Source organism: Mugil cephalus, chromosome 3 (assembly GCF_022458985.1).
Source record: "Mugil cephalus isolate CIBA_MC_2020 chromosome 3, CIBA_Mcephalus_1.1, whole genome shotgun sequence".
Lineage (NCBI taxonomy): Eukaryota > Metazoa > Chordata > Actinopteri > Mugiliformes > Mugilidae > Mugil > Mugil cephalus.
In genome coordinates, this window is record NC_061772.1 from 12,635,062 (window position 1) to 12,661,104 (window position 26,043).

Genomic DNA, 26,043 nt, shown 5'->3' on the forward strand with positions numbered 1-26,043 from the left:
CTGTGTGAGCAGCACTGTCTTTAAAGCCATCTCTGGGCGTAATGCAGCCTCCCTCGGTTGTAACTACAGGCCTACTACAGTTAATTCAGATCACCACTTTTTTCGTTTTTTATTTTATTAATTTTTTTTGATCACACCCTTAAATCGGCTCCTTAGCCTATAACGTCTTCCTCAGCCCACGTCCAGGCGCGTTTAAATAAAGGAGGAGACGCTTCAGATTGATTGATGTGCGCTTTAACCATCGACTGGCTGATACCGATGAATGACAAACGGTTAAGCCAATTGCTGTAAAGGCAATTTATATTCCCATAGTATCTTTATTTTGGGAAACCATAAAAAACGCCCATGACACGGAGAGAGACGACCAACCAGGCGTAAAGCTAATAAAATCATCCGTGGCGACAATCCGTTCTCAAATTGGCCTCAATCGGGAACTGAGAAAATTCACTCGCAGGCTTTCTTTCTCTCTCACACATACACACACACGCACACATACACACCCCACGGCAAACATTTTTAGACTGCTATGTCGTGACCGGAGCGATGCAAATGTCACACGATTCACTGGCTACTGCCAGTCTCCGGCACATAAACGTCAATGTTTTGGTGGCCTTTGGATGAAATTCGCATTTTTTGGTCCGGTTGCTGCCGTGGAAGGGGGTCGGTAGAGACCCGAGGCTGCGCGGGGCTCGTTTCAGCACCTGGACAGCTCCCCTCGCAGGGTTCCCCGCTGCGCTCGCCGGGGAAACCCTCGGCTGGGGAGCGGAACCGGGGATCTGGATCTGGACCGCACTTTAAAAAAAAAAAAAGGGGGGGGGGGGGGGCGAAGTGTGATCGCTCCGACTACATCTTAAAAGCTAATATGATCTTGCCATGTGACGATGCTTCTTGCGTTCGGGCTTCAGCTCCTCTTTTGGTTTTGCACTGAAATCCAAGCAGCGCAAGTGAGAGCAGCGGAAGCAGCAGCAGCAGCAGCGGCGGCATCGGCGGTGCTCGTCCAATGCAAAAGTGCTAAGGATAGCTGCAGCCTACACACACTGCGAGCCTGCTGCTGCTTCACTTACTCTGATCACCACCGAGGGAGACATTACTATCAGCGAGGGGGCAGCGGGAGGCTCAATTACCCGTCAACAATGTAAATCTCACACAGGTAGGTCCTTTGCTCCGGATTAATAATTCATTTATGTACAGCGAGGGGCTCCCAGTAGTTGTGCGCGCGATTCTTTCTAGTTTCTCTTGACACCAGCAAGCAAATCAGCTTTTATCGCCGTTGCTATTATTACTCTGATGGTGGGAGCGTGGGAAGTCTGACACGCACCCAACTCCATGCAGTTTGAAACGTTTGGAGAGCAGATGGATGCTTTAGGAATGTACTCAAAAGTTATTAGATTTTTTTTTTTTTTTGGATGATTACTTGGAGTATTTAACATGTTCTTCAACTTCTCAAAAACTAGTGTTGAAACAGGGTTGTGGCTGACACTAATCTCTGTCTGCTATTAGGGAGCGTTGTTTAGGTAACACATGCTTAAAATCTATCAGATATCTGTAAGGTCTAATCTGTGTCCAAAATGATAAAAAGCTTGGAGCTAAAATAAAAGAAATTGCTTCAGATAGCATGAAGCTCCAGTTGGATCAGCACTATCTGATCATTCTGAAGAATTCAGTGCAAGGCCTTTGTATGGGACTCCGTTAGTTAATAGTTAGGTTAGTGAATAATCTGGTTTACATGCCACCCCCAGTGATGTACTCCAAGTTGTGCTCTTGCGTTAAAGGCTGTGTTTTTCCCAGGTTCAGCATGAAAGCAGCATCTCTCAGGTGGGAAGGTGAACTGCAGCACTAGAACAGGCAGAAGTGAGTGGAAACCTCGTGACTACTACCGCCACATTTCTCCTCTCTCCATCATCATGGCTAATGCTGAGTAAGTACAGTGTACACACTATGTTTTCCACTGATCTTCTCATCTGCCTCATTGTGTGGATTGGATTGTGGAGAAAAACAAAATCCTGTTTGTTTCCTCACACATGGAACAAATAGTCAAAGGAAATGTGTCATCAAATGCCAGAAATATGTCGTGAGAATCATGCACGAGCTGCACCGTTTCTGTTTTCTTGGAAAGAAAAAATCCCTCTTATTGCTCTTATTTTCCCAGCATGCCTCTCTTTTTCACTCTTTTGCCATTTCCATGCCTCCATTTCGACAATAATGACCTTTGTTCACGCAGACACTGCTCCCGTTGAGGTGTCTCTGACCCTCGTCGCTCTGAATGCACAAGCACATGCCGGGATGCAGATTAATGTGAACCCACCTGCGCAACGCTGACTACAGAGCGTTTATTCTGCGGCCACAAACACGGATCACTTTGTTAATGCCTTCTGTGGAACAGCGTCCACTAGTATCAATTACAAACCAACACATTTTTCCCCTTTCCAAACAAACCGTCTCCACCTCCGGTTTTCTCCCAGCTTTGCCTTTTTAATCTTCCTTCTCCAATCTGTGCTCTGAGAACAGCTGATGCATTACTGAGGGAACACGCTGTGGCCTGTGTGTAGGTTTGTGAGTGCGCGTCAAGACAAAGTAAGAGGTAAGGGAGAACGATGGAAAATCATTATTCTTTGTCAACTCCCGATTCTGCTGGCGTGGTATGATGCTGTAATTTGTCTTATCTTAACTAGCTGCATTTATTCTCATGACCTAGATGAATAGCCCTAAATCATTGCTCCATTTGTGCTTTTCTGAGAGAACCAGTTCTGCTCTTGGTCCCATACAGAGCTCAGCTCAGCTGCTCTCAATAGCAATGCCACATCACGCTGTGTTTAAGGAGAGAGGCATCCTAAAAATGATGACTACAGCGCGCTCGGTTCAGGCGGTGCACTCGAGAGAAAGTTTGGTTATTAAAGACTGATGATCATGTCGCCGAGATTCGTTATAACTGAATATTCCCACTTCAGAAAGAAAGTGAGATGATCCAACTGTGAAAAAAGTTTTTCCTTTTCAACCGTTAATCGTTCATCACCTTGTTTCTGAAGTGACGGTGGATTTATACGCTGTACATCATCTGTACAAGTTAGGGTTAAGAAACCCTAACTTTAGTTTTATCTAAATTTATTCCATTTTAATTTCAGGGTCCTGTCAAATTCACCTCCTATATTTAGTGGTGGAGGCATTATGCAGATATTTTATTTGAGTAGTATTTAATTAAGCAAATGTATGGTACAGACGAATTATCATCGCAGTATCATTAAAATATCAAAAGTAAATCTTCTGTTTCTGCAGAAATCTATCCCATTTTATGACCATTTTATAACCTGACCAGCAGTGAGATGATATATGGGAGAGAAAGAAAGAAAAAAAAAGTTTTGGGCTCTTCTGGTTGTTCTTTTCTGAAGTCGTTAATAAATAAATTGGAAACATAGCTGGAAACTATGACGGCGAGGTCGATGTAGTGGAGTGCAGAAAGACCCCTGCATGATGTTCACTGTATCTCTTTGTCTGATCCCTTAATCACTCCTAAGGTTTGATTCATCTTCCCTGTTTCCACATTTGAACTAATGACTATAATTTCATAGCAACACCGCGCAGTAGACTACACGTTAGTTTGTTTTTTCCCTTTAAGATTCCGAGGATTTGTCTGCGCTCGGAGGCTCCCTTTATTTTTTCTCGCCACGTCACTGTTTACACGGTTTTCCTATGCAGCGCTAGCGACAGGCTGGATAGTTGTGCCTCTTTTGTTTAGAGGGTGGGAGCTGATGAACACATGGTGTCTTTCTGCCGTCTGTGACGCTCTCCGTCAGCGGCCAGATATTCTGCCTGGCCGACTCTTTTCAAACACGTAATCAAACACGCAGACTCCTCTGCAGATCTTGCAGGTCAAAATCGTTTTGCGTAAAGTGCTACTTAGTTTGCGAAACATAACTTAGGCCATATTTAATTTTACTGCGTCCCTCATGAGTCCTTCAACGTCCCAATCACTCTTGCAAATATGTGTCAGTGTTGAGTTAATGGCACATTATTTACTACACTCGTTACAATAAATGATATCTGTTATGGTCTTTGCTTAATGTCTGCTGCAGTAAATTTAACAACTTCCTCCTAGTGCTGGAGCAGAAGGTCCCTTGCCTGATTTAACTTTGCTTTTTACAAATCTAGATTATAATCCTGCTGCCAACATAATATATATCAACACAATTATGCCGTTTTGACACTGATCAGTGGGAAACATCTTGCTCCTGGAAATATCATCATAATTTACGCTATTCACCCACTCTTTACCAAATTAAATGGTCAAATGTTACTAAATTGTTGCTACATATTTGTGTTGCATAAACCTCTATATGCAACATTATCCTATAGTGCCTCTTATGAAGAAACAACACGGTTGGTGGAGACAGTCTATGGAAATCTTTATTTTCTCTCTCTAAGTCCGTCCAGAACGGTTTTCCCTGAAGTGTCTGTAGAAATTAAAATAATCTATTATTGGACACTGACACGTGTAAAAAAGTCCCTGGACCTCCCCATTATAATGAAGACATCTGCTGTCTTAGTCCTGCCCCACAAGGTTCTCTGCGTCTCCTGCGTCTTCTACTGTTTGTATCTGTTAAGGTCAGATAAGAGACTGGTCGCACCGCAGCCAGAACGGTCCATTGTGCCGGTCTGCCAGTTCGCGCTAGGTTAATCTGTAATGTTATTAATGAGCTACTGTGCCTGGCAGACTTCATTAATATCCACTGTCATGACGTTCAGCAAATTTTTCTCTGGACGTCGTAGTGGGCATTTTAGGAAATTACTTGAAGCAGTTAGTGAATTCTGCGGATGTGACAGACGGCACGATGTCGGCATTATGTTAAACACCCAAGTTTCGTTGGCACGGTTACAGTCTTGAAACGACTAGAGGTGCAGGGTGCCAGTAAATTCACTTACGTTAAAATTCCCCGTTATATTTGACCTATACTTTCATATGAGCATGAAGGAGATGTCTGTAGCTCACTGTGTTTTTACAAATGGACATCAGATAAATATGCGTTTGCTACATTTCTCCATCATAATGATAATAGTACTGCGTCTGCAGGATGGAAGTTGTGAGATAGTTCATACTTGGCTGTTCGGGACTGGTACGCAGTGATGAGTCTGTAACACTGATGCACAATGATATCGAGCTTCTTCAAAGTTCTCCACGTCAGCTGGTGAGAGCAGCGAACATCTGCGTTATCTTCGGTGTTCTGGCCGGGTTTGGGTGTGTCCTAGATCCTCAGGCGTTATGTCTAAGTCACACACAGTCTAACCTGTGTGTGTGTTGATCTTGTAGTCCACCGAGGCCTTGGACAGAGTTGAATGTCTTTCTGGATAAAATGTGCCTAGATGTAAATATCTCCTCCCCCCGGAAAGTGCATTTGTAAAGCTTCTGTTGGGAGGTGATAGGCAGCGTAACAGTTTTTATGTTTCATTTCCTTGATGGATGCATTTGTTTACACTATATATCAGCACACTAAGGCGGACCATGTCAGGAGTTTTATTTTATTTTTCCCTCACATTCCCATTTCATGGCAGCATTCTCAGTTGTGCTAGACTGTACACTACCTGATATACGCACCACATCTAACGGCACACCGTATCACTGCTAATGTGATGTAATGTGGTACATCTTATGCAAAGCAGACCCTACCTTATTTTTATAATTCAGAGTCTCGTTGAACTTTAAGAGTTACGAATGGTGTCCACTTAAAATTTAATTTAATATCGAACTACTGAGCTCACTTCGAAATTACACCAATTCAAATAAAACCAGAAGGTCCAAACAGCTTTTGTCAGGATTTTCCTTCTCGGGTGTCCACAGAATGATTTCTTAAAGACATTTTATCAGAAAGATGGGCCCCGACCATCTGACGGTCCCCAGCCGTGTATAAAACTGATTGTATCAGTGAATCTCTATTGACCCAGTTGTGTAAGTGAAACACAACAGGAACAAAGGACAGTTTATTTACTTTGAGCTAAAGGCCCGTATCTGCATGTTATTATACTGACACTAACATAGCATCTTAGCTCAGTGTATTAACATGGTAACATTTGCTTATGAGCAAATCCAAATTATTCCCATTCCTTGTGCCATGGCTGCTCCCAAGTCCGCCCTGTTTTGTGGGGTCAGGAGGGTCATCAGTGTGACACTTCCACTTGTCTGAGGAGGAACATTCTTCAGAGCCACTAGCCCCCGAGTAACATACATGACCTTCTGTTTTAGTCAGTGAAAACCCTTGAGCAACTTTTGTCACATAATGACCTTTCCTACCTGGCCCACAACACTACAGTCCTCCATTTAATTTTATCTACCACCTTCAGGGAAAACTGCTCCCCTGAATATCACTTCTTTCCTGTGGGTGCTCTTCCGCAATTGCATTCTTGTTAGTCTTTCCATAAAAATTCGCAATTGCCACATTCTGTTAGATAAGAACGTCACGGGGAATCCAGAAAGGTCAGTATTTGTATTAAAGACCTCAAAAATGCATTTGTATTTGCACTCGAATAGGAAGGAGGAGGAAGAAGGACGCGGTTGTATGTCGTTCCATTTGTTTGTTTTTTTGTCAAGGGATATGATTTACCACTCAATCTGTTTTTCACAGTTCTGTGCAACGTGAGTATTCTCAGTCATCCAGGTGATGTAGATCCAAAGGCCAGCAGAAAAATGGCAAGTGGACTTGTAGGGTTTCTTGAAGATGTTTCACCACTCATCCAAGTAGCTTCTTCAGCTCTAAAAGTCCCGGAACCTCTGCCCCCAAGAAGTTTAAACCCTCTTCACACCTAAAAAAAAAACAAAAACTGGCAGATAAGGACTCGTTAGAGTGCGATTCGTTGGGGAAGGAAAATGTGATGAAACGCATTCCTCCAATTACCGGTAATTAACTCGTCTTATCTTAACGAACCCTGGTCATGCAAATTTCTGATGGGCAACAACCACAGATATTCCTGTTTAACACCCAACTCCCAGCCAAACGAGAAAACGACTCTGATGAGCAACTTCAAGAAGAAGTCAGTTGCCCTCTTTTTGGATTGATCTTTGGTCTTCTATGCAACATTACTGTGATAAAATTGATACAGTATATTGGTACAGGTTCACTTTCTTGGTTAAGTTTTAACTATCATCACATGGAACGGAGTTGAAAAAGGAACTGAAATATCACCCCAACACTGTAGATAGGAAACTCGTACAAATCCATGGGCTGGGTCAGCACCTTTTTCCTGATGTCTTGACTGTCGGAGCACCAGACACATCGCTGTAAGCTGTGGGGCCAGCAGGCTCCGGACAGCTTGCGTCTGTCATGACTAGTTATATGTACGGTCCTGATTGTTTGGGAAGAGGGCCAAACCTGCTGCTGTGCTGTGGATGAGCGGCCGTGTGAATGAGATGTTGTTTGTTGTAGAAATGTGAAGAAAACAACATCTATCAGGCGTGCACCATGTGCCGTAAGCCTGGATGTCCACAGGCTCTGAGTGGGAATCAATTATTTTCCATGTAAAAGAAGTGTATAGGAATTTGCACCCCGACAGCTTCTACAGTGCAACAATGCACAGGACCGTCCTGACATAAGTTTATTGTAGTGGGCGACATACTAACACATGGTATCTCCTCTGTCGGGTGATAACTTTTTTAGAGTAGCACTGTTTGCAGATTAAAATCAATAATAGAGATATCTGAGCGGAGAAATCCCAGATGTTCTCCTTTCCCTATAAACCAATATCCTAATATCCTCAGGCAAGGCCCTGCTGGCTTGTTTCAAGTTTAAGATTATTCACAACCAGGTCTGGGGTTTTGAAAGTTGGGCTCATGTTCTCAGATATGCTGTCATTCTGTTCTTTTTATGTGAATGCATGTATGTACTATAGTCATGAGAATTTCTGAAAATGCTGCCACCGTATATTCATTATAAAATAATGCAATATCCATTGGCACTCATACAACACATATTGCATTATTGTACAGGAGTCAACACCATCACAGCCTCTAGTGACGTCTTTTTGACTATATAGAGTGTGTATCATCAAAGAAATGGAAGGCCGTCTCGCCCAGGGAAATAATCCCATCAAATTGGGATGAGGGCTGCAGCTCTTGAGACTAGACTGCAATAACACTTCTTGGAAGCAAAGAGGTTGTTTTTTTATTATTGGGATAATAATAATAATAATAATAATAATAATAATAATAATAGACGTCTCTGACCTCCTTTATTATATGTGAAGAAGCTTACTCCTTGGAATCATTATCAGTATAATGACATGTCAGTGGTTGTTTCTGACAGTTTTTTGTAATTAACTGTTGGTAGTAATTTACCTTTTGTTTAACCAATTTTCCAATTAGTGAGCCTTTATCTCATGTTTAAAGTGGTTGGTTTACTAGTTGTGGAGCAGACAGCCTGCATTAAAAGCAATGCAAGAAACGTGGCCCATTGATGTGTTCTCCCATAACACAATACATACGTGTGACTTTCCTCCCTATCTGAAACATTAGAATATTTTCATGGATGCTGTCTGTGTTCTGTTTAATTACTCCTGCCTGGGACTGCTCCCAGAATTCATAGAACCATAGTTACATGCATAACTTGCTTTTCCTCAGAAGACTCATAAGTTTCTAGCTGCTGTAGCCTGCTCCATTTCAGTCCCTGTGGTTGTTCCCTTCTTTACATCCAGCAAACAACCATTGCTGGGTGATGTAAAATCCAACTTTTGATCGTGACACACTTCATCTGGATTAGATACATCTCGCCATATCTTGCACAGCAGTGTGGGAGCATTTCCGCCGAACACAGTTTGTGAAGCTATTACTTTTTGCAATCAGTGAGAAGATAGGTTTCCTCATTATTTTAGCTGTTTGAGGATTGCATTTGTTTACAATAGATGTAACTCCTTCAATGGATTGTTGTGTGGGCTGGTGTTGTTCAGCTTATGTACTTTACAATTGCTCACTTGTGTAGATCAATGGGTTGAGGGTGCTCTGCTGTATTGCTCGTTGTTCAGGTTATAGTACAGGGCAGTGGAATGTTTTTTGGAACCTGATAGCTGTTTAAAGATATTACTATAGCAAAGTGTACGACTTGGATTGGTTTAGTGTGTAAACATTGGTGAGAAAGAATGCAAATTGATCATTTTTCTTGACAGTAGTTCTAATGCGTGAGTGGTATTAAGGAGCAGTTATGCTAAACATCATGCACTTCAGTGAAGAATACTGCAGGGCAAACAGCATCCTTAAGACTCGTTGCATATAAACCCAGCTAAAGTTTCATAACCAAAACTGGTCAGGTTATGGTTCGGTTAGGTGCTGTTTGGTGCTTCACACTGGCACGTTTTATGTTTGGTAATCTTTCACATGTACTTCCTATGGGAATGTGACTGTTCCCTTGCTACCCACTGTTAAGGTCACAGTGAGTCAGAGTTGGACATTAGATCAACCTTGGTGGCTTTGGTGACTTCATCATGATTCAGATAACAGCCTGTCACACACACACAGCCTGTCACACACACACACTGCACTCTCTCACATTGATTAGGTTGCCCGCTAACAGCGCAGGTCACTTCAGATTGCATCAAAGGTCTTCAGGCATTGACATTATCACTGTATATATTTTAGTGATCCAAGGTTGTGTTGTGGACAGCGGGGTCATGCTATGTGTGCGTTATCTGGCTGCATATCTGTCTGTCCCGTCTGTTTAACTTTCCTACAGGTATGCACATCTATCAGGCTGCTTGTCTCCCTTTGTTGTAGTTTTAGGCCACAGAATTTTAAAGATCGCTGCGGTGGGAAAGAGCGTATCTTTTATCTGGAAGTAGCCGATGACTGATGGGAATACCCTTATTTTATCTCCACATACCTACTACTACTACTACTTCCTCCCTCATCATCTTGTTGACTCTACATTTCCTCTCCCACTTTGCCATGTCAGCCTTCTCTCCTCCCCTCTTCTTTTCCTCCCTGGCCCCTTTCTCTCTGGCTTCCTTTCTGTCTTTGCTCTTGCGTTTTATGTGTTACTTGCTCTTCTCACTACCAGTCCTCTTCCTGAGCCTAGGTGCTCTTCTTTTTCCTATATTGTCACCTTTCCTCTCGCCTCTCTCTCTCTCTCTGGTTTTAGCTCTACCCCATCCTTCTTGTATAACCCCCGCGATAGCCGTCGTTTTTCTCCCACGCGGCCTCCAGTTCTGACTCCCTTTGACGTTTGAAGGAGAGTGGGGATCCACTCAGCTGACAAAGGGAGAGGCAATGACGTCACAGTAGACATGATACACCAGCATCTGCTCTGGTCTAAAAATACACACCACAGGGCACACACAGTCAGTCTGCAGCTGCACTCAGCATTTGTTTCCACCTCCACGCTCTACTAAGATGGCCCAGCTTTTACACAACTGGAGCTCGTGGGCACGCTGGGCTACGTGCTGCTGGCCTACAACCGAGCACCCTCGATATGATTAGATATTGCGATTTAAGACTCTAGCTGGGTGAGAGTGTAGGTCAGCTGATGTGAACACCGGGGAGGATGGAAGCATTCTCTCTCAAACTGATCAGGACCTAATCAGAGCAAAATAGTGAGAAAAAGCCAAAGCGTCCCAATACCTCCACATTATAAGAAAATTATGTTCTGTTTACCTGTGCTCTACTGTAACTATTTATCCATATAACCAATACTTGGCTTAAATGACCCGACTAGTCTATTTTGCGTCTCTTTTTTTTCTGTTCTTTGTGATCTTTTTTTTTTTTGGCCTTATGATATGATTGTTCTTGAAAATCCTGTTTGACTCCCTTACTTTGATTCATTACGTAATATTATATATAAATTATATATTTAGAATGTTGCCTTTTTAATATTTCCATAGTCACTTCATAAAACAAGGACCACAGCAGTGTGTGTGTGTAAATCCATAGAAATATATGTGTACACACGCACACATAGATGGATGGAAATGGATAGATCCCCTCTGGGATATTGTTGTTACAGCAGCAGGACGCAAGCGAAAAATCTAAACCAAATTAAAGAGGTTCAAGTTCAGCGAAACGTGGTAAATCTTTAATATACAAAAGAAAAACAAGTGAAAAAATACAAGATATGAACCATTATACATACAGTCAGAAGTATGTGAATAAATACATAAAGTCAGTCTGTCATGAAATTAGTGCAACAGTGTGTAGTGCCAGTTGTGCAAAATGTTAATATGATGAGTATGAACACAAAGACCAAATTGGGAAAACAAATGTACTGACTGTACTGAAATGTACTGACTCATTTCATGTTGGAACTGTGTAAGAAACACGGTTATTCAACCGTGTGATCGTTGTGGAGGATGTAATTTGTGGTGCTGTTTAACTGCATTGAATTAAACACAAACATGTTTCTGTCGACACAAAACAATCCGATAGCACTAAAGTCTCCATGATGAAATTTAGTTATTCTAAATAATGAATACCATAAGCTTCATGAAGCTAAGCTCAAGCGCAGGACTGTTGTATCATGCATCAATGCATTTGTTTTCCAGCCATAGATGCTGATCAGGTGATTTTGCTGACTCTAGTTTCTCAGTGACGTTTGCATCGGAGGGCTGAAAATGAACAATTTAAAAGCTGTAGAAGCACTAAACAAACCTGACAGGGACAATAACCTGAGGTTGAACAGAAAGAGACCTTTAAAGTTTATACATCAGTTGTCGATAAAGTTTCATTGGACCACTGTCTGCAGTGTAAACACTGAAAGTTGTTCTGTTCAATGCTTAGGACATGTTACATTTTATACTCTAATGATTAAACTGGTAGATTTGTGGACTGACGCAGCAACAAATACTCTGCCCTGACTCTGTCCATTTGCCTGCTATTCCTCTGGTCCATTGGAGGATTGAGACTTTAGTAGTTTCCTGGTGATGAATGGGTGTTTGTGTGTGAGACTGTCTGACTCCGTGTTTACTCCTTAAGACCAACATCACAACTGGGTTATTTACTGGGTTTATTAACCCAGTAACATATATGTGTGTTACTTAGATTTGTGATAGGTGATGTGTCATTTTTGATGTCTGAACTAATAAATATTAAAAAAAAAAATTTAAAAAAAAATCCAGATTAATATCAATCTGTGAATTTGTATCAAGTAATGAACTCTTTCTCTGTTCTTCCTCTGTGTGTGTGCTGCTGGTGTTGGCATGGATCTAGGGAAGTGGAGCAGGCAGGTCTGTCAGACTTGGAGATCATCTCCCAGCCGGTGGAGGATGAGAACCAGTGCCTGGCTCCTCCAGTGCAGCTCGTGAGTTTTGGCTACAGAGATCTGCCTCTCGCCGCTCTGGACCTCTCTCTGGCTGGCTCACAGCTGCTCTCCAACGCAGATGAAGACGAAAACAGGGATGGGTGAGTAAAAGCAGTGTTGTGTAGTGAGCTCCTTGTGATATATAATTTCTTTTGTGTATATTTTCTTTTAAAACACGACCAACCTCTGTTGCAATATGTGAGTGAGACCCATGCATCCGTACAGATTTGTGGTGAATTCAGGGTGGGATTAGTTTCTCTGAACCGTCTATCCTCATGGAGGGGTGATTTTTCTAGGTCTGTGGTTTTTCTAGGTGATTATATTATTATCCTTCATCCTATGAACACTGGTTGGTGAGGAACTCAAAGGACTTGACTGCCAAAGTCAACAAAACAAATATAAACCGTCCACCAAACGTTACTTTCATCCTAAGTATTAGAGGTTATTATTCCTTTGCCTTTGTTCATGCCCTGAACTTGTCATGTCTGCTCTTTGCATGTGTAAAAAAAAAAAAAAGCCAAATTTTGAAGTCAAATATACAGTCCTGCGTCTCTCCAGACCCTGTAGCCTGTTGTCCACCTCCCCACAAATGTCTCTACATGTCTTCAGAATCAGACGACTTTATTTATCCCCAAGGGGCAATTCTGTTTAGCAGCAATTACCTTCTAAACTAGACTAAAAAAATGGAAAAGGAAACAAACAAAGCAGGTCCATAGCAAAGACGGTCTATAAGGTACAGATTCTCAGAGGCACATTAGTGGTGAACCATAGCTATGTGGACATTAAGTAGATGATAAATAGATGAATAAATACACAATAATGCAACAAATCACACCAACAATAGCATCATAAAAAGTTGGCATAAGCGTCCACTGCAAAAAACTCCAAGAGTATGGAGTCCATTATTTATTACACCAACTACCATCCAGGTTTAACAGCCTGTTGGCAGAGGGAATAAACTATTCGGACAAATGATCCAGTTTAACAAGAGGCTCTGATAGACGGCGGCCCGAGGGCATTAAGGTGAAACTGGAGGACAGGATGTGGTCCGGTTCGGGAAACTATTCCCTGTGCATTTTTCACCACCTGCCTCTCCCACAAGAAACACAAATCTCTCTGGCGAGCGGCAATTACTTTGGAGCAGACTTTTACGATGTGGTAGCGGCAGTTCCTGTCTTTGACAGACAGACCCGCAAACCAACAAATGAAGGAAAACGTGACCATAAAAGACTTCATGCGCCTCGAAATTCACGCTTCCTCCGGCTCCTTCAAACCATTTACTCAGATGTCTTCTCTGTTTTCTCCATTGCAGAGATTTCGTTAGAAGTAACTGTTGATAAACATGCGTTAGGTTTAATTCCATCATGAGTCGCTCACTTGCAGTCATCATTGCGTGACGTACATGGTGAAACTCCAGACTGCTCACTTGCATTTTAAGTGACACACCAGCCCAAGTGTCTTTCCACTGGCTTGGCCGCTATGGTGGAGTCTACACGTCTGTATAAACCGAGTTATTCCCTATTAGTGTTTGGATTTTCTGTTGTCTAAAAATAGAGTATGATTCTGCCAGTGAAAAAAAAAAATGAACTCAGATAATGCCATCATTTTTTTTTTTTACCACAATACGGATTGTACTGCAGATTTCAAATGCAGTTTGAAACACATGTCCAAGATATCCAGATGGGGCCTAACAATGACACGTTAGTGGAGTCTGGCCTGTGGCGCCCACGACACCTCTATTTATATGTAATAATGTTTTCAGGCTATGGCTGGAAGTTTTGTAACTCTTGATTAACAGTTTCAAAACTTGTTTTCTGTACCACTGGCGGTGCTGTGCTGCAGATCTAGTAGTGTCTTTGGCACATTTGGCAGACCCCCATTAATATATGACATGGCCCCTGCTGTGATTGCTATTGTGGTGTAACAACCTAAAGCTTCTGTCTATGGTTATAGCAGCCTACACACTGTATTTATATGCTTTACATCCAACAACAGCTTCGACAGAGATGCACACTCACATTAATACATATACACACATGCCCCATCAAGCTTAAATAAATGCCACACAGTATGCAAGATTATCATCCATCATGTCTTAAGTCTCCATGCCAAAGTCCTTGACTTGCTGTCCCCGTTGCTCAGGATTACGTCCATTTATCATTAAGTGACAACCTCTGGGTTGTCCAGCGTCCATAAGTTAACTGAGATCAATTCATCATTTTCAGATATCTGTCCTCCCCCTCCCCCCACCGGCTGACAGTAGGAGCCTTTATTGTAAGTAACGTTGCGCAATCCAGAAGCCCAATAGTATCACACATTCAATTTCTTGCAGTTTCTTTTGTACCGTTTTTATATTGCCAGACCCCTTTGCTTTTCTTTCCTCTTCGATGAGGAACAGTTTCGGAAGCAGAACTTCAGCTTCAGCTTCCACACTCAGTTAAAGACATTTAGACGATGCCAATAGTTAGACAACGAAACACAAACAGAAGAAAATGCAGCGACAATGACAAATCCACGCGCTGAACCTTCAGTCTACAACCCGTGACAACAACAAGGATAGCTGCTGAGAACAGTCATTGTGTTTTGCGTTGTAACATGTGAGAAATGCTGGTTTGACATACGGATATGAGGTCACATCACAGCCATCCTTTTGATTAGTCATAACATTAACAGTTTTTTTTTTTTTTTCCTTGTCCAGTCTTTCCATGTTGTCCAGCAACTGTGACTCAAACCTGGCTCTTAGCGTGAGCTCTCACTGGGATGCTCATAAACAACATAAGCTGTAGTATAGGATCCAACACGCACACGCACACGCACACACACACGCACACACATCTCAAACTGGTCCTCTGAAAGATAACCATACAAGAGTACACAACAACACACACACACATGCTTGCATGGCTAATATTGTGAGGACATTCAGTAACATGATGCCTTCCCTACCTCCAAATTGCTTAATCCTAACCCGTACCTTGAGCCTAACCATAACTTAATTGTAATCTTTACTCTAAAACCAAGTCTTAACCCTCAAATGGTCTTGTAAAGAAGTGAGGACTGGCCAACATGTCCTCACTTCGATGGTGAAAACTGGTCCTCAGAAAGATGGCTGTACATACTCACACACATACATGCATAATGTAAATTCTTGTTGAGTGATCTTTCTGACTGTCTGTAATGAAAGTCATTAGAATTTAAGTCTTTTTGTTTGTTTTTTACTCTAAACCGAAGTCCTAACAGATTCTAACCTTCATAACGTCTTGTCCCAATGTTAAGGGTCCCCACAACAATATAATGGCCCTGTAATCTTTGTAGTTGGCCCCCGCAACTCAATAAAAGCAAGGCCGCACAAACACATACGCACAATCAACCTCATCCAAGTACTCCGTTTGACACCAAATCAGCTCTCACTCCATTGGTTCCCTTCATTTAGCCAGTCACGGCTAGAAACAGATGGATTTCACGTCGTCAACCATAGACGGCACCGACACTCACACTGTGCGCTGGGTACTATAACCAGTACAACCCATGTGTCTCTTCCTCCATATGAGGGTCAGTGGGAGCATGTATTCTCATCCCTCTACATAATACATGGATGTGTCACTGTTTGCCGTGAATGTGCTCTGACGCCTGGGTTTGTTTTTGTTGTTGGGGAAACACTTCGGAGTACGGTGATGAATAATGAATTGAACATTTCTATTGTAGCTCAACCTGCAAAAAATACTGTACCTCTACCATCTCCAGCTTCTCCAGTAACTTGACTCACTGTTGCTGAGTAATGAGACCACCAGTTCGTTGAAATGAGCTTGGGTCAGAGGGCAAGGAACTAAATTTCTCCTTCTGGTCCAGAAGCTGAAAACAAACCCCTGCTGTAAAAAGGCACAGCAGAGACCGCGGGGAAGGTTATTTTACCAGTTAGCTCAATTTGCTCAAAGTGTGCTTAGTGCGATGGGGTCACTGTTTCATATTTAAGTCATTAGCTCCAAAACCGTAAAAATGCTGCCAGAGTTGTCAAAGTCATCGTTCTTCCTCACCATGAGCTTCACTAATGTCTATGTTACGTCTTCCTGATAACTTATATGCTATGCTAATCGTTCACATTCATCATCACCATTACCAGGTCGGTGTCTGACCTCACATTGTCGAGCTTCATTAGGATCCCATGCAAAGAGTATTTCCTGCTGTTTTACAGGTCTCACATCCCATCCAGGTGTGTTTGCCAACCTCTGTGAATGAATAATGAATGAATTCTGACATCAAGGCCACATCTTTAGAATCAGTGAGATGTTGCAAGTGCATCTCGTGAAGGTGTCACTCAGCCCGCCTCCCCCACCGCCCTTCCTCAGACCCAATTCTGTTTTATTTTGTGGATTTCAGCACCGCTGGGCTTTCGGTGATTACGCCTGTGCCTCCATCTCCTCATTACCGTATCGATCTACCTCTCAAACAGACAGCAGTCGTTAGGCTCCTTAAATGACATTCACGAACGCCACGCCCCTGCACCATCATCATGTTTTACGATGGTCTCTCGCGGCGGTGGGCAGCTTTCTTAAATCAGCGCTTTTCAATCACCTACCTGCGACTTGACTTTGTTGGGTCATGATGCCGTTGTAAGGCCTCTATCTGTGTTCGCCTCCAGGATGGAAATGGGGAAAATTTGAGTGCATCAAGTACAGTGACGAATTTCTAAACTCGCCTTTAGGGAAATTGGGCAGAGGACATGAACCATTTTTTGTGGGTGTGTACATTGATGAAGCGATGTTGAGAGTAGGCAGCGTCGGTGGGATGGCAAATCCACAGCCATCAAAATGAAAACGTATGCGGGAGAGGAATCCCTTGGCAGCTGTGCTTACTCCACCCGGGAAAGTGGATTGCCCGACCACTGTGCACCCACACGCCCCACACATGCCCCTCTACTCCCAGCCTGCGTTAGCTGGCTCATTGGCTTTCTGAGATAGTGACAGAGCGTCATGAAGAAAGCTGTGCATGCGTAATGTTTAGGCTTGCTCTGCATGCGATGTTTGGCAAAACGAGAGCGTGCACTCTCGAAAGTGAGAATGTCACAACCACGGTAGAGGTGTTTCATCAACGTGGTGACGTTTCGCCGGATGAGGGGTGCAAGTTATTCTCACCCGGAGTTTGAGAACATGTTGCTGTCAGCGGAACTTTTCTCATCCGCTCATTTCAAAAAGAAAGTGGGTGCAAATGAAAAATATGCAAACTAAACAGATATGTTTTCTCCTTAGAAGATGTGGCTTATCTCAAATTTAATGTGCCAGCTTGTGGTGTGTTTTAAAGTTACTCAGCTAATCAGTCTTGTCGACAAGTCCCTGAAATTGAAACTTGAAGAAGAAAAAAAATCACGTATTTACATGCTGGCAGTGAGGAAGAAAGTCAGGCTGTTTTTCTCCCCCCCTCTTTCTGATTTACAGATTAGCTGCTAAACGCACAGAGCTTTGTGTTATTATCATTTGCTTATACTGTAAAGTCGCGGTGTGTTTCGTAGCGGGTAGCAAGCAGAGGGGATTAATCAAGAGAAAATGCTCCCGTGTCAAGCTGCCACAGTGTGATGAAGCACCTACTGTCAGGCATGTTCGCATATCATAGCCTGTAGCATCGTGAAGGTGGAGCTGACCTTACTGCTATCTCTCGTATAGAGTGCTGCCCTCACTTCACATTACGGCAAAGCAGTCACTCACGCACGGCCCCTCATCCTTTCCTCCCTCTTATTCATATACATTTGCATGCATGAACAGAAATGCAGCACGTAGAGGATTTATACGCTGAGAAAGACGGAGAGGAAACAAGGCCAGGCCAGAAAAGCCTTCTCACTGCACTGCGTAGTGGTTGTTATCTAATCCCCTGTAATCATGCTTCACTTCATATTCCAGTTTATTCTGTGCTGTCACACCTCATTAGGAACAATAGTGCTCCTTCATTGATGCCTCTGTACGTTTGGATGGGCTCCTCTTTCTCGGTCTTTCGCCACCTTTCTACGGATATATCTGCGTCTCTCCTCTTATTCTCTCTTCCCACTCCCTCAGTTTTATGCTCTTTTCACACTCATTGTCTCATGCTTTTTACATCTTTTACAGCCATCAATTTTTTTTTTGCACGGAGTACGCCAAAATAGCAATCTGCCCACCCATGTTTTCCAATCCTTCCGAAGCTTTGCACGCTTGCCATCACATCACACTGACCCAAACTACCAGAGGCACCTTCACAAGCCTGCAGGAGCCTCCAGGTCCATGGCTGTGGTGAGGGTGAAGAAAAGTAGACAGGTTGGAGGTGTCCAGCACCTGTTTACTGTATAGTTGCCTAACAGAATGTTCCTATCAGGAGAGGAGTGGGCGACGTTGTGGGAGGTGGTTGTTCTAGCTAGCATCAGGGGGCAGTTGCAGTGTTAGCAGTTTTGGCGCCATGGTAAGTGGAGTGTAGTTATTATTAGAGTTGGGCCCATCCATCTTCCTGTCTAGGAAAAATGCTGGGAGGACCAAGGTGGTGTGGAAAGTGTTCAGCACTTTCATGACTGCCCACTTCTCACCGTAGTCATCAAACTGCTTTTGTTTGTTTGCTCACTTCATTTTTTTTTTTTTATTTAATTTTTTTTTTTTATGATTTGTGAGTTTTTAGGCTAAATGGTTCTTTTGGTGCACAGTAGCTTGCTTGTCTATAGACATCTACTGGAGTATGACTTCATCAAAAATAGCCCAAGAAGAAACCTCAGGGTGGAGGATCTGGAGGGCAGGGCCTCATGGTCACTAGTGATAACTAAGTAAATCATTCAAAAAATATTCTAAAGCTTCAATTAGAGTTAAGCACACAACATCCGAGATGTCAAACGGGTGGCACCTGGTAAGGAAGCTGAGAGTTTTATTAGAAATTCTGAATCAAACTTTTAAGTGTAAGACTAGACTAAGCTAATAAGAAACGAAACTGAAAATATTTAGGTAAACCACTCAACGTTTCTACAGCCTTTAAACCATACACCAGTGATTCTAACTCAGGACAAATAGAATTTGGAATAACATTTTGTAACCAAGCACTTGGGATGCTGCAGCTATTCTTGCTCAGAAGTCTGATGGGCACGTAGGCAAGTATAAGAAAGGTCAGGATGTGGACAGGCAGCAGGCAGATAATGGATAAGGGGAACGAGCTGTGCTTATTATTGACTGAGAACAGGGGACATGGATAAAAAAGTGCAGTGTAAAAATAGATTAAAATTCAAGTTGCCAGACTGGCTCACCAGACCACCCCAACCCCCACAACTGCAATTACACTTGCACACCTGAGCAGTGGAATAATGTCACCCTCTATCCAAGTGATGGGCGTGCGGTTGCCAGACACTGAGACAGAAGCATATGTTGCTGATATGGCTGGTCCAAATGTGCAAGGAGTCCAGGCTTAGGTACCAACGCCAGATGGTTCATCTAAATCTGTGGTGAGCAAGGGAGGGAAAAGAGGAAAAAACAAGTGCTCCTACCCTTTGCCACCCACCAGCTTTAGGCCAAGAGTCCAAATGTTCTATTTTCAAAATAACTACTGGCCCATTTGCAGGATTTAGAACGTGGTTGATGATGGAGATGAAACGTTGCCCTGTTATCCGATAACAAACAACCGTGGAGTGATTTGGACGAATTTCGAAAGCTCCTCAACCTGACAAAGTTTTTGAAAATGTGCACGGTAATACCTATGTGCCTCTTTCAGTAAATACAACCAAGTTGTGTACCCTTATACTGTAGGGCCGCATTTGGATTACACTGAATTTTTAATTTGGATCTTTAAACTTTGTTAGAGGAGGGAGGGAAAGAAGGTTAAATGTTGCTTTTTAGTCTTGCTTTTTAAAATAATGCATTCTCAGAAGGCTTTCACCCGGTCGAGCCAATTTGGCCTGATTTAATTAGAGAGTTCGGGAAGTTGTCTGAGACAGCAACCAGGGAGTGACTGGCCCTCCTGTTATCTACCAGGCTTCCTAATTCCTCTGCCACAGGGATGGCTGCAGGCCCATGTAGTATAGATGCGAAATGTTCAGCGTTTGCTAAACGGCTGTTTTCTGTCAGTCAAGAGGACAAATGGCAAACACTGACAAACGCTTGCTGTCAGAGATGCTCCACATATAAAAAAAAAAAAAGCAAAAAACATTCTCAGATGATGAATTCTGTCGTCATATTTATGCAAATGTACCTATAGTTTAGCAGATTATTGGATCTGAAACCAAACCAGTATTGACATGATCTAATTAAATTAAGGGTTGTAACTAATAACTGGCCTGTATACAGTATTTCCACACAAAGATCCACAGATCCATACTTTAGATGCTCACATCCACAATCATTTGCATCCACGCCTTTGTTTACAGTTTCCCTTCCCAGATCACCTGTTTTGCATTTTGCCTAGCATGAGCCTAACATTAGCTTTACCATCTTTTACACATCCTCCTGTCTCTGCTGTACAGCTGCACTACTGATAATATGATAGCTGCCACAAACACGCGGACAGCCAGTGTGTAGCTCATAGCCTGTATTCTCACACACACAGAAGGAAAAGAGTGGTGGCAGAGTGGCTGCTATTCACACACATGAAAAGTGTGAGATTGCTTTTTTGGCTAAAAAGGGAGAAAGGTCAAGTGTAAGCCTTCTTGTGGAGACCAGCTTGTTGGCCCTGGTGAAGTAGATTAGTCTCTCTTTGCATCGGTATAAAATGATCATTTCTCATCTCACCCACATCTCACCTACAACTACTGTACATGGGATAGGTCAGTAAAGGATATTGATATCCAAATGTGTTACTGAGGTCTAAAGCTGGTCTAAAGCTGAGTTTGAAGATGTGATTTCATTGTATTTAATGTGTGGGTGTCAGATCAACTTGGCTCTGAAAATGAGGTACTGGAAATTGTAGCGCCTCCAAATAATTATCCTAATACATCTTGTGTTAAGGGATGTTTGGATTTCGTGGATTTGTTCAATGAAATCGATGCACTGGAATACACCTGGATTGGCACAGGGGCAATTCAAGTATACAAAGAACGTCCTGGAAGCAGGACTGTAATGTACAATAGTATCGATATATTGAATATTTGAATGCCTTGTTTTGAAAGCACCACGCGCAGTCTCATCAGTCTCTCTTGTCCCTGGAGTCAAAATACTGAATGCCAATGTCATTTTGTATACTTCATCTTAAATGAGCTGCAAAATGACTGGAGATTTGCTCAGCCTTCAGCTGAGATCCATAACCCTCTGCAGTCTGTTGCAATACTATACTGATCAAGGCCTACTCTGATTGGCTGTACTAATATCAATGCACGCATATGGTATGTGCACACACAGAATACAGAGTGCACTTAATATAGGCACACACACACTGACCTTCTTGTCCCCTTTTAACATACAAATGAGCCTTTCCCCAGCGCTCCCACAGGACTGCAAGGAAAAGCTGAACACCAGTTGCCCTTGTTTGTTATGTTGTGTGCACAACAAACTGTTCTCAGTAAAACAAGCTTCAAGCTGCAGACTCAGTGTAAGTTTTCAACACTTTCTTCACACGTGTGCGTCACATGTGATGCCTTTTAAGCCTTAAGTTTGAACCTTTTTTGGTCCTATTCATGTCACTATGGCACCATAATAAGTACCATACGTGCTAAATACAAACTGTATATTTACATTACACATTACTGTACATATTATCTTAGCTGTATACCTGCGGTTTAGAAATCTTTCAATGACAGACCAGGTTAAGGCAAAGGGGTATCAAAATATAAAGGCCTGGTTCCTGATAGCATTATGTATGGTCACACTGTAAGGCCAAGACTTTGTGTCGTTTTGTAATTGGGCTTGCTTTTGAGATAGTTTTTGTGGTTTTGCATCTCCCTGTGGTTGGTTTATTGCCTTTACGTTGAGAAGTAGTAAGAGCTGCTCCATGCAGAGGTTCTGGCCACCACCCCTGGCCACCATAATGCTCCTGCCTCTGCAGGGCAAGTGTCAGGACCAGCTCGTTTGATGAATGAGACTATAAGTGTTGAGAAGCTGAGAACCTTGGGTGCCTGCCAATGTAATGCTTGGAGTAAACTAGTTCTGTAAACGGTACCTGTTTGATGGAATTTTCTGTGGGGGATGTGATCACATTATAAAACCTTAGGTCTGGAATGACGGTGACCAATTAAAGAATAGGTCAGAAGAGAATGAGCTGTAGTGAGACTAAGAAGCGGTTATATAACTGCATAAATAAAGGAACAATTTGAATAAATCATTTTATTTGATGTAAGATGGCAAATATTGTGCTTAAATTCACATGCTGTGTTTCTTTTAGCTCACAACAATCAAATTTGCTGTAAATCTGCTCTATCTTTGTGCAGAGGTCGGTCAGCTGCACGGTGACTCCAGGGTTAATAATTTATTCCTCTGTTTCCATTGAATGTGCTGCAGGAGTTTTGGGGCTTACCTCTTCCTTGCTGATGTGTTGTGATCAATGGAGCAGAGGCACTGGTAATAGGGAACCTTTCAAATGTAAAATTAATTACCTGCAATCTGACAGCATCAGGGAAACTCGGCATGTATTTTCTGCTTAGTTGGTACTCCCCTTTTCCGCGCTCGCTAGCATCAATTGTGTGTGTGTATATGTGTGTGTGTATATGGACCCTGCTGGAGACACATTTGTTTCTAGGAGATGATAAGATGCTGCTTGTCAGCTTAGTCATATTTTTCAGGTGAGGCCGTATTTGCCATGAGCAGGCAGTTATTTCCTTGAAAGGACACTCAGAAACTCCCTTCAGTGAGCGGAGCTTTTTCTCGCGCTCGTCCATTCTCTTTTTTATTAAAACCAAACTATATGAAGTGGAGAATTTCTTGACAGCATGTCGCTTGGCACTATATACAATGGTTTTGCACAGTGTCTCGTAGTGCCTTCTTCAGCAGGGTCTGGTTTGGTGCCTATACACTGCATATGCACACAAAATGGTCTGGTCGGTATTATTAGTGATTCATGTTATTATTTAAGAGTTCTTGTACTATGCTGTCAATGTGCTGTCAAGAGGAAAACATTTTGCTATTTTCCGCTTTCGTCATGTAAGGAGTCTGTGATAAATAATATCAATGAAATACATTTATTCCTACAAAAAAAACATTTGGCCTCATGCTCATTTTGCTGCAGTGGTCTTCAACGTTAAGTAAGGACCCCGTACCTATTATATGTGTTCTATATTAAACTCTGCCTAGTGCTATTTATAAATACACATTATTATTATAATTTTGCATTCAATATTAAGCTATCCTTTATCCCTTTACTAAAATATGTTAAATTCATGTTAATGTATATTTAAACAAATTTAAATTTGTGGGGGAAAATTTCAAAAAATATATATATAAAAAATGTCTAATCAACCAAAGATTTTACAATCCCAATGCAGCCTCTGCGGACCCCCTCTTGAAGACCTATGCTTTACTGTTCACTTTTCTGTGTAAACGTGTTATATAACAAAACATAATGAGCCAAGTTATTATGCAAAGATTTATAGTAATATCTTTCCTTTTGATGTGCTTTGTAATCTTTAGCTAGTCAAAGCTAGTAACAATTTCCCCGTTCAGCTTTGCACAAGTTAAATATAACCAGGACTCTGCTGTCGCTGGCAAGTGGCAGCAGCAGTTTGCAACGTGTGTAAAAGAACATAAAATTTGCCAGTTTACCTTTAACATGATCAAACTGTGTTGAAAACTTTGATTAGTGACTTGAATTAACTCATACTAAACATGATAAGTATCAAACACATAAGGAAAGGAACCATCTGCATCTAACTCATGAGCTTGTGTTTGTGGTGGGTAGTACACAAAATGACATTGGCATTCAAGTGGTATCATAAACCAGAAGATGTGAGAACATGGCTGCTAGGCAACCGTCGGTGTCTAGAAGCCACCGAAGTTCACAGTTTAGCAAGCAAGAGAGGAATGTATGGAATTTAATTTATGCAAAGGATAAGACAGTTGGGAAAATCAACATTTTACTCAGATATATTGTAGAATTGTAGTGAAAATTCAATATATACAAAGTTTTGCTAAAAAAAAAAAAGTGTCAAACATCAGCATTCAATTTTCAGAAAATCCCCACTTAGAAGGTTGTGAACACCACTTGGTAAACATGAAGAAAACATCCAACTCTGCCCAAAACTAAAGTAGATTAAACTAAACAAACACTAAATTTAACACAGTCTCTCTATCTGCGTGTTTCAGTATGGGCGTAAATTTCCTCCATCCACTGGGATCACATTTCTAGCACAGCAGTAGGCTACAGCACAGAAACGATCTCACTTAGCTCCTGCATTCACGTTCGCACTTCTCACCCTAGTTGTCATCGCCCGTTTCTAAGCACCTCAGGTGACTAGCCAATAATAGAACTCAAGTCAAAGAAAAAAAAAACTCTTCAGTTGCGAGCAAAAATAAAAATTAAGATGGGTGATGTCCCAGTTCATTACACCGAATAACACTGAAGTATTTGTCAGGACTATTGGATGTTTTTCATGAGTTTAATACGCTGTCAGTCCGTCAGGTCAACGTGATCATCAAAGAAAGCAGAACCAGCTCTAAAGTCTGCTTGTTCATAGTGTTCACATTCAAACCCTCACAATATTAGTGACAAGAAATTAGACCAATTTTAGATGCTAAGGCCGTGGATATAGACGGTGTTTGTTTCAATCAAGTGATCAATTCTTTTGTCACTCCTCTCATTAAACATGTGATTTACGAAACATCTCCTTAAAATCAATTGGACATCATTTTCCCTTTCTTTATCTCAGTAAAGGTCATGATCTTTAGGTCAGTTTCATCAACAATCTGTCAAAACGCTTTAATAAGATGCAAAGTAAAAAAATAAAAATAAATACAATAGACCTAAAGTCTAACGCCATATATTGGACAAAAGGTGAATAAATGTTTAAGCAATATCTCCCTCTGCTGCAGTGGAGTACTTTATCTGATGAGACCATCAGGTGCTGTGAGTCTGACACTTCCAGCGTTTGGTGGCTCACTCGACATGCTGGTATTGATCACTTCGCCTGATTGAATCTCCCTTCTCTGTTTGCCCGTCCGGCTCCACTCCCTGGCAGTGGCAAACAGTGACAGCTCTATCAACCTGCTAAACACACACTGGCGTCACAGAGGATGTAGAGGAAGAGAAGGAAAGGCGAGAAGGCAGGAGAGATAATAGAAGAAATGTCGACACTGTTATTGTCCCAAAACGTCTCGCATGCAGGTTGACTAAAATAACAATGGCGGCATGACTGTTATTTACTAAATCAGTATTTACTCAAAGCGGGTTAGAAAACAACCGGTTTGAGAGGTGACCTTGTCCCCTGAATGTGCTTGTCTACCAGTGACTTGGGCCAGGTGGTTCTGTCAGACCGTCAGGGCCGACTGGGTCAGAGAAACAACATTTGCTGCTGTTGTGTTGCTTTAATAAGACTCATTAATATACTGCATGTGTCACCAGCAGCGTCTGACTGCGTCCCCTCTGGGCTGGGCTAGTTTGGGCATGACGTGAAGAAAGGGCACACACATTCACTGAATTTAGCCTGTTTGTCATTTGTATCAAAGCCGAGTCTTTGTGCGGCCGGTGAACCCGCATCCTGTTTTCATCCCTGTGCGAATGTGTGGTTGATGCATTGGCTCGTGTCATGCAGTTCGCTTGTAAAAAAAAAGAAAAAGAGCTGCATATTATTGATTCCAGGCAGATCGTAACTCAGGTTTATTGCCTTGTTGGCTCATTTTAATATCCTTAGTTGATAAATCTGATCTTGGTT

At 42.2% G+C, this 26,043-nt stretch overlaps 1 protein-coding gene across 1 annotated transcript in view; it reads left to right on the plus strand.

Moving 5' to 3' along the window:
* Positions 1-353: 353 nt before the first annotated feature.
* Positions 354-26,043, plus strand: part of LOC125006009 (transmembrane protein 266-like) — a 43,403-nt gene continuing 17,713 nt past the window's right edge. Inside the window, exons 1-3 of the mRNA XM_047581753.1 lie at positions 354-1,150; positions 1,789-1,918; positions 12,170-12,361. Coding sequence (XP_047437709.1) covers positions 1,905-1,918; positions 12,170-12,361 — 206 coding nt within the window. The 5' untranslated portion in view covers positions 354-1,150; positions 1,789-1,904. The remainder of the gene's footprint in view (positions 1,151-1,788; positions 1,919-12,169; positions 12,362-26,043) is intronic.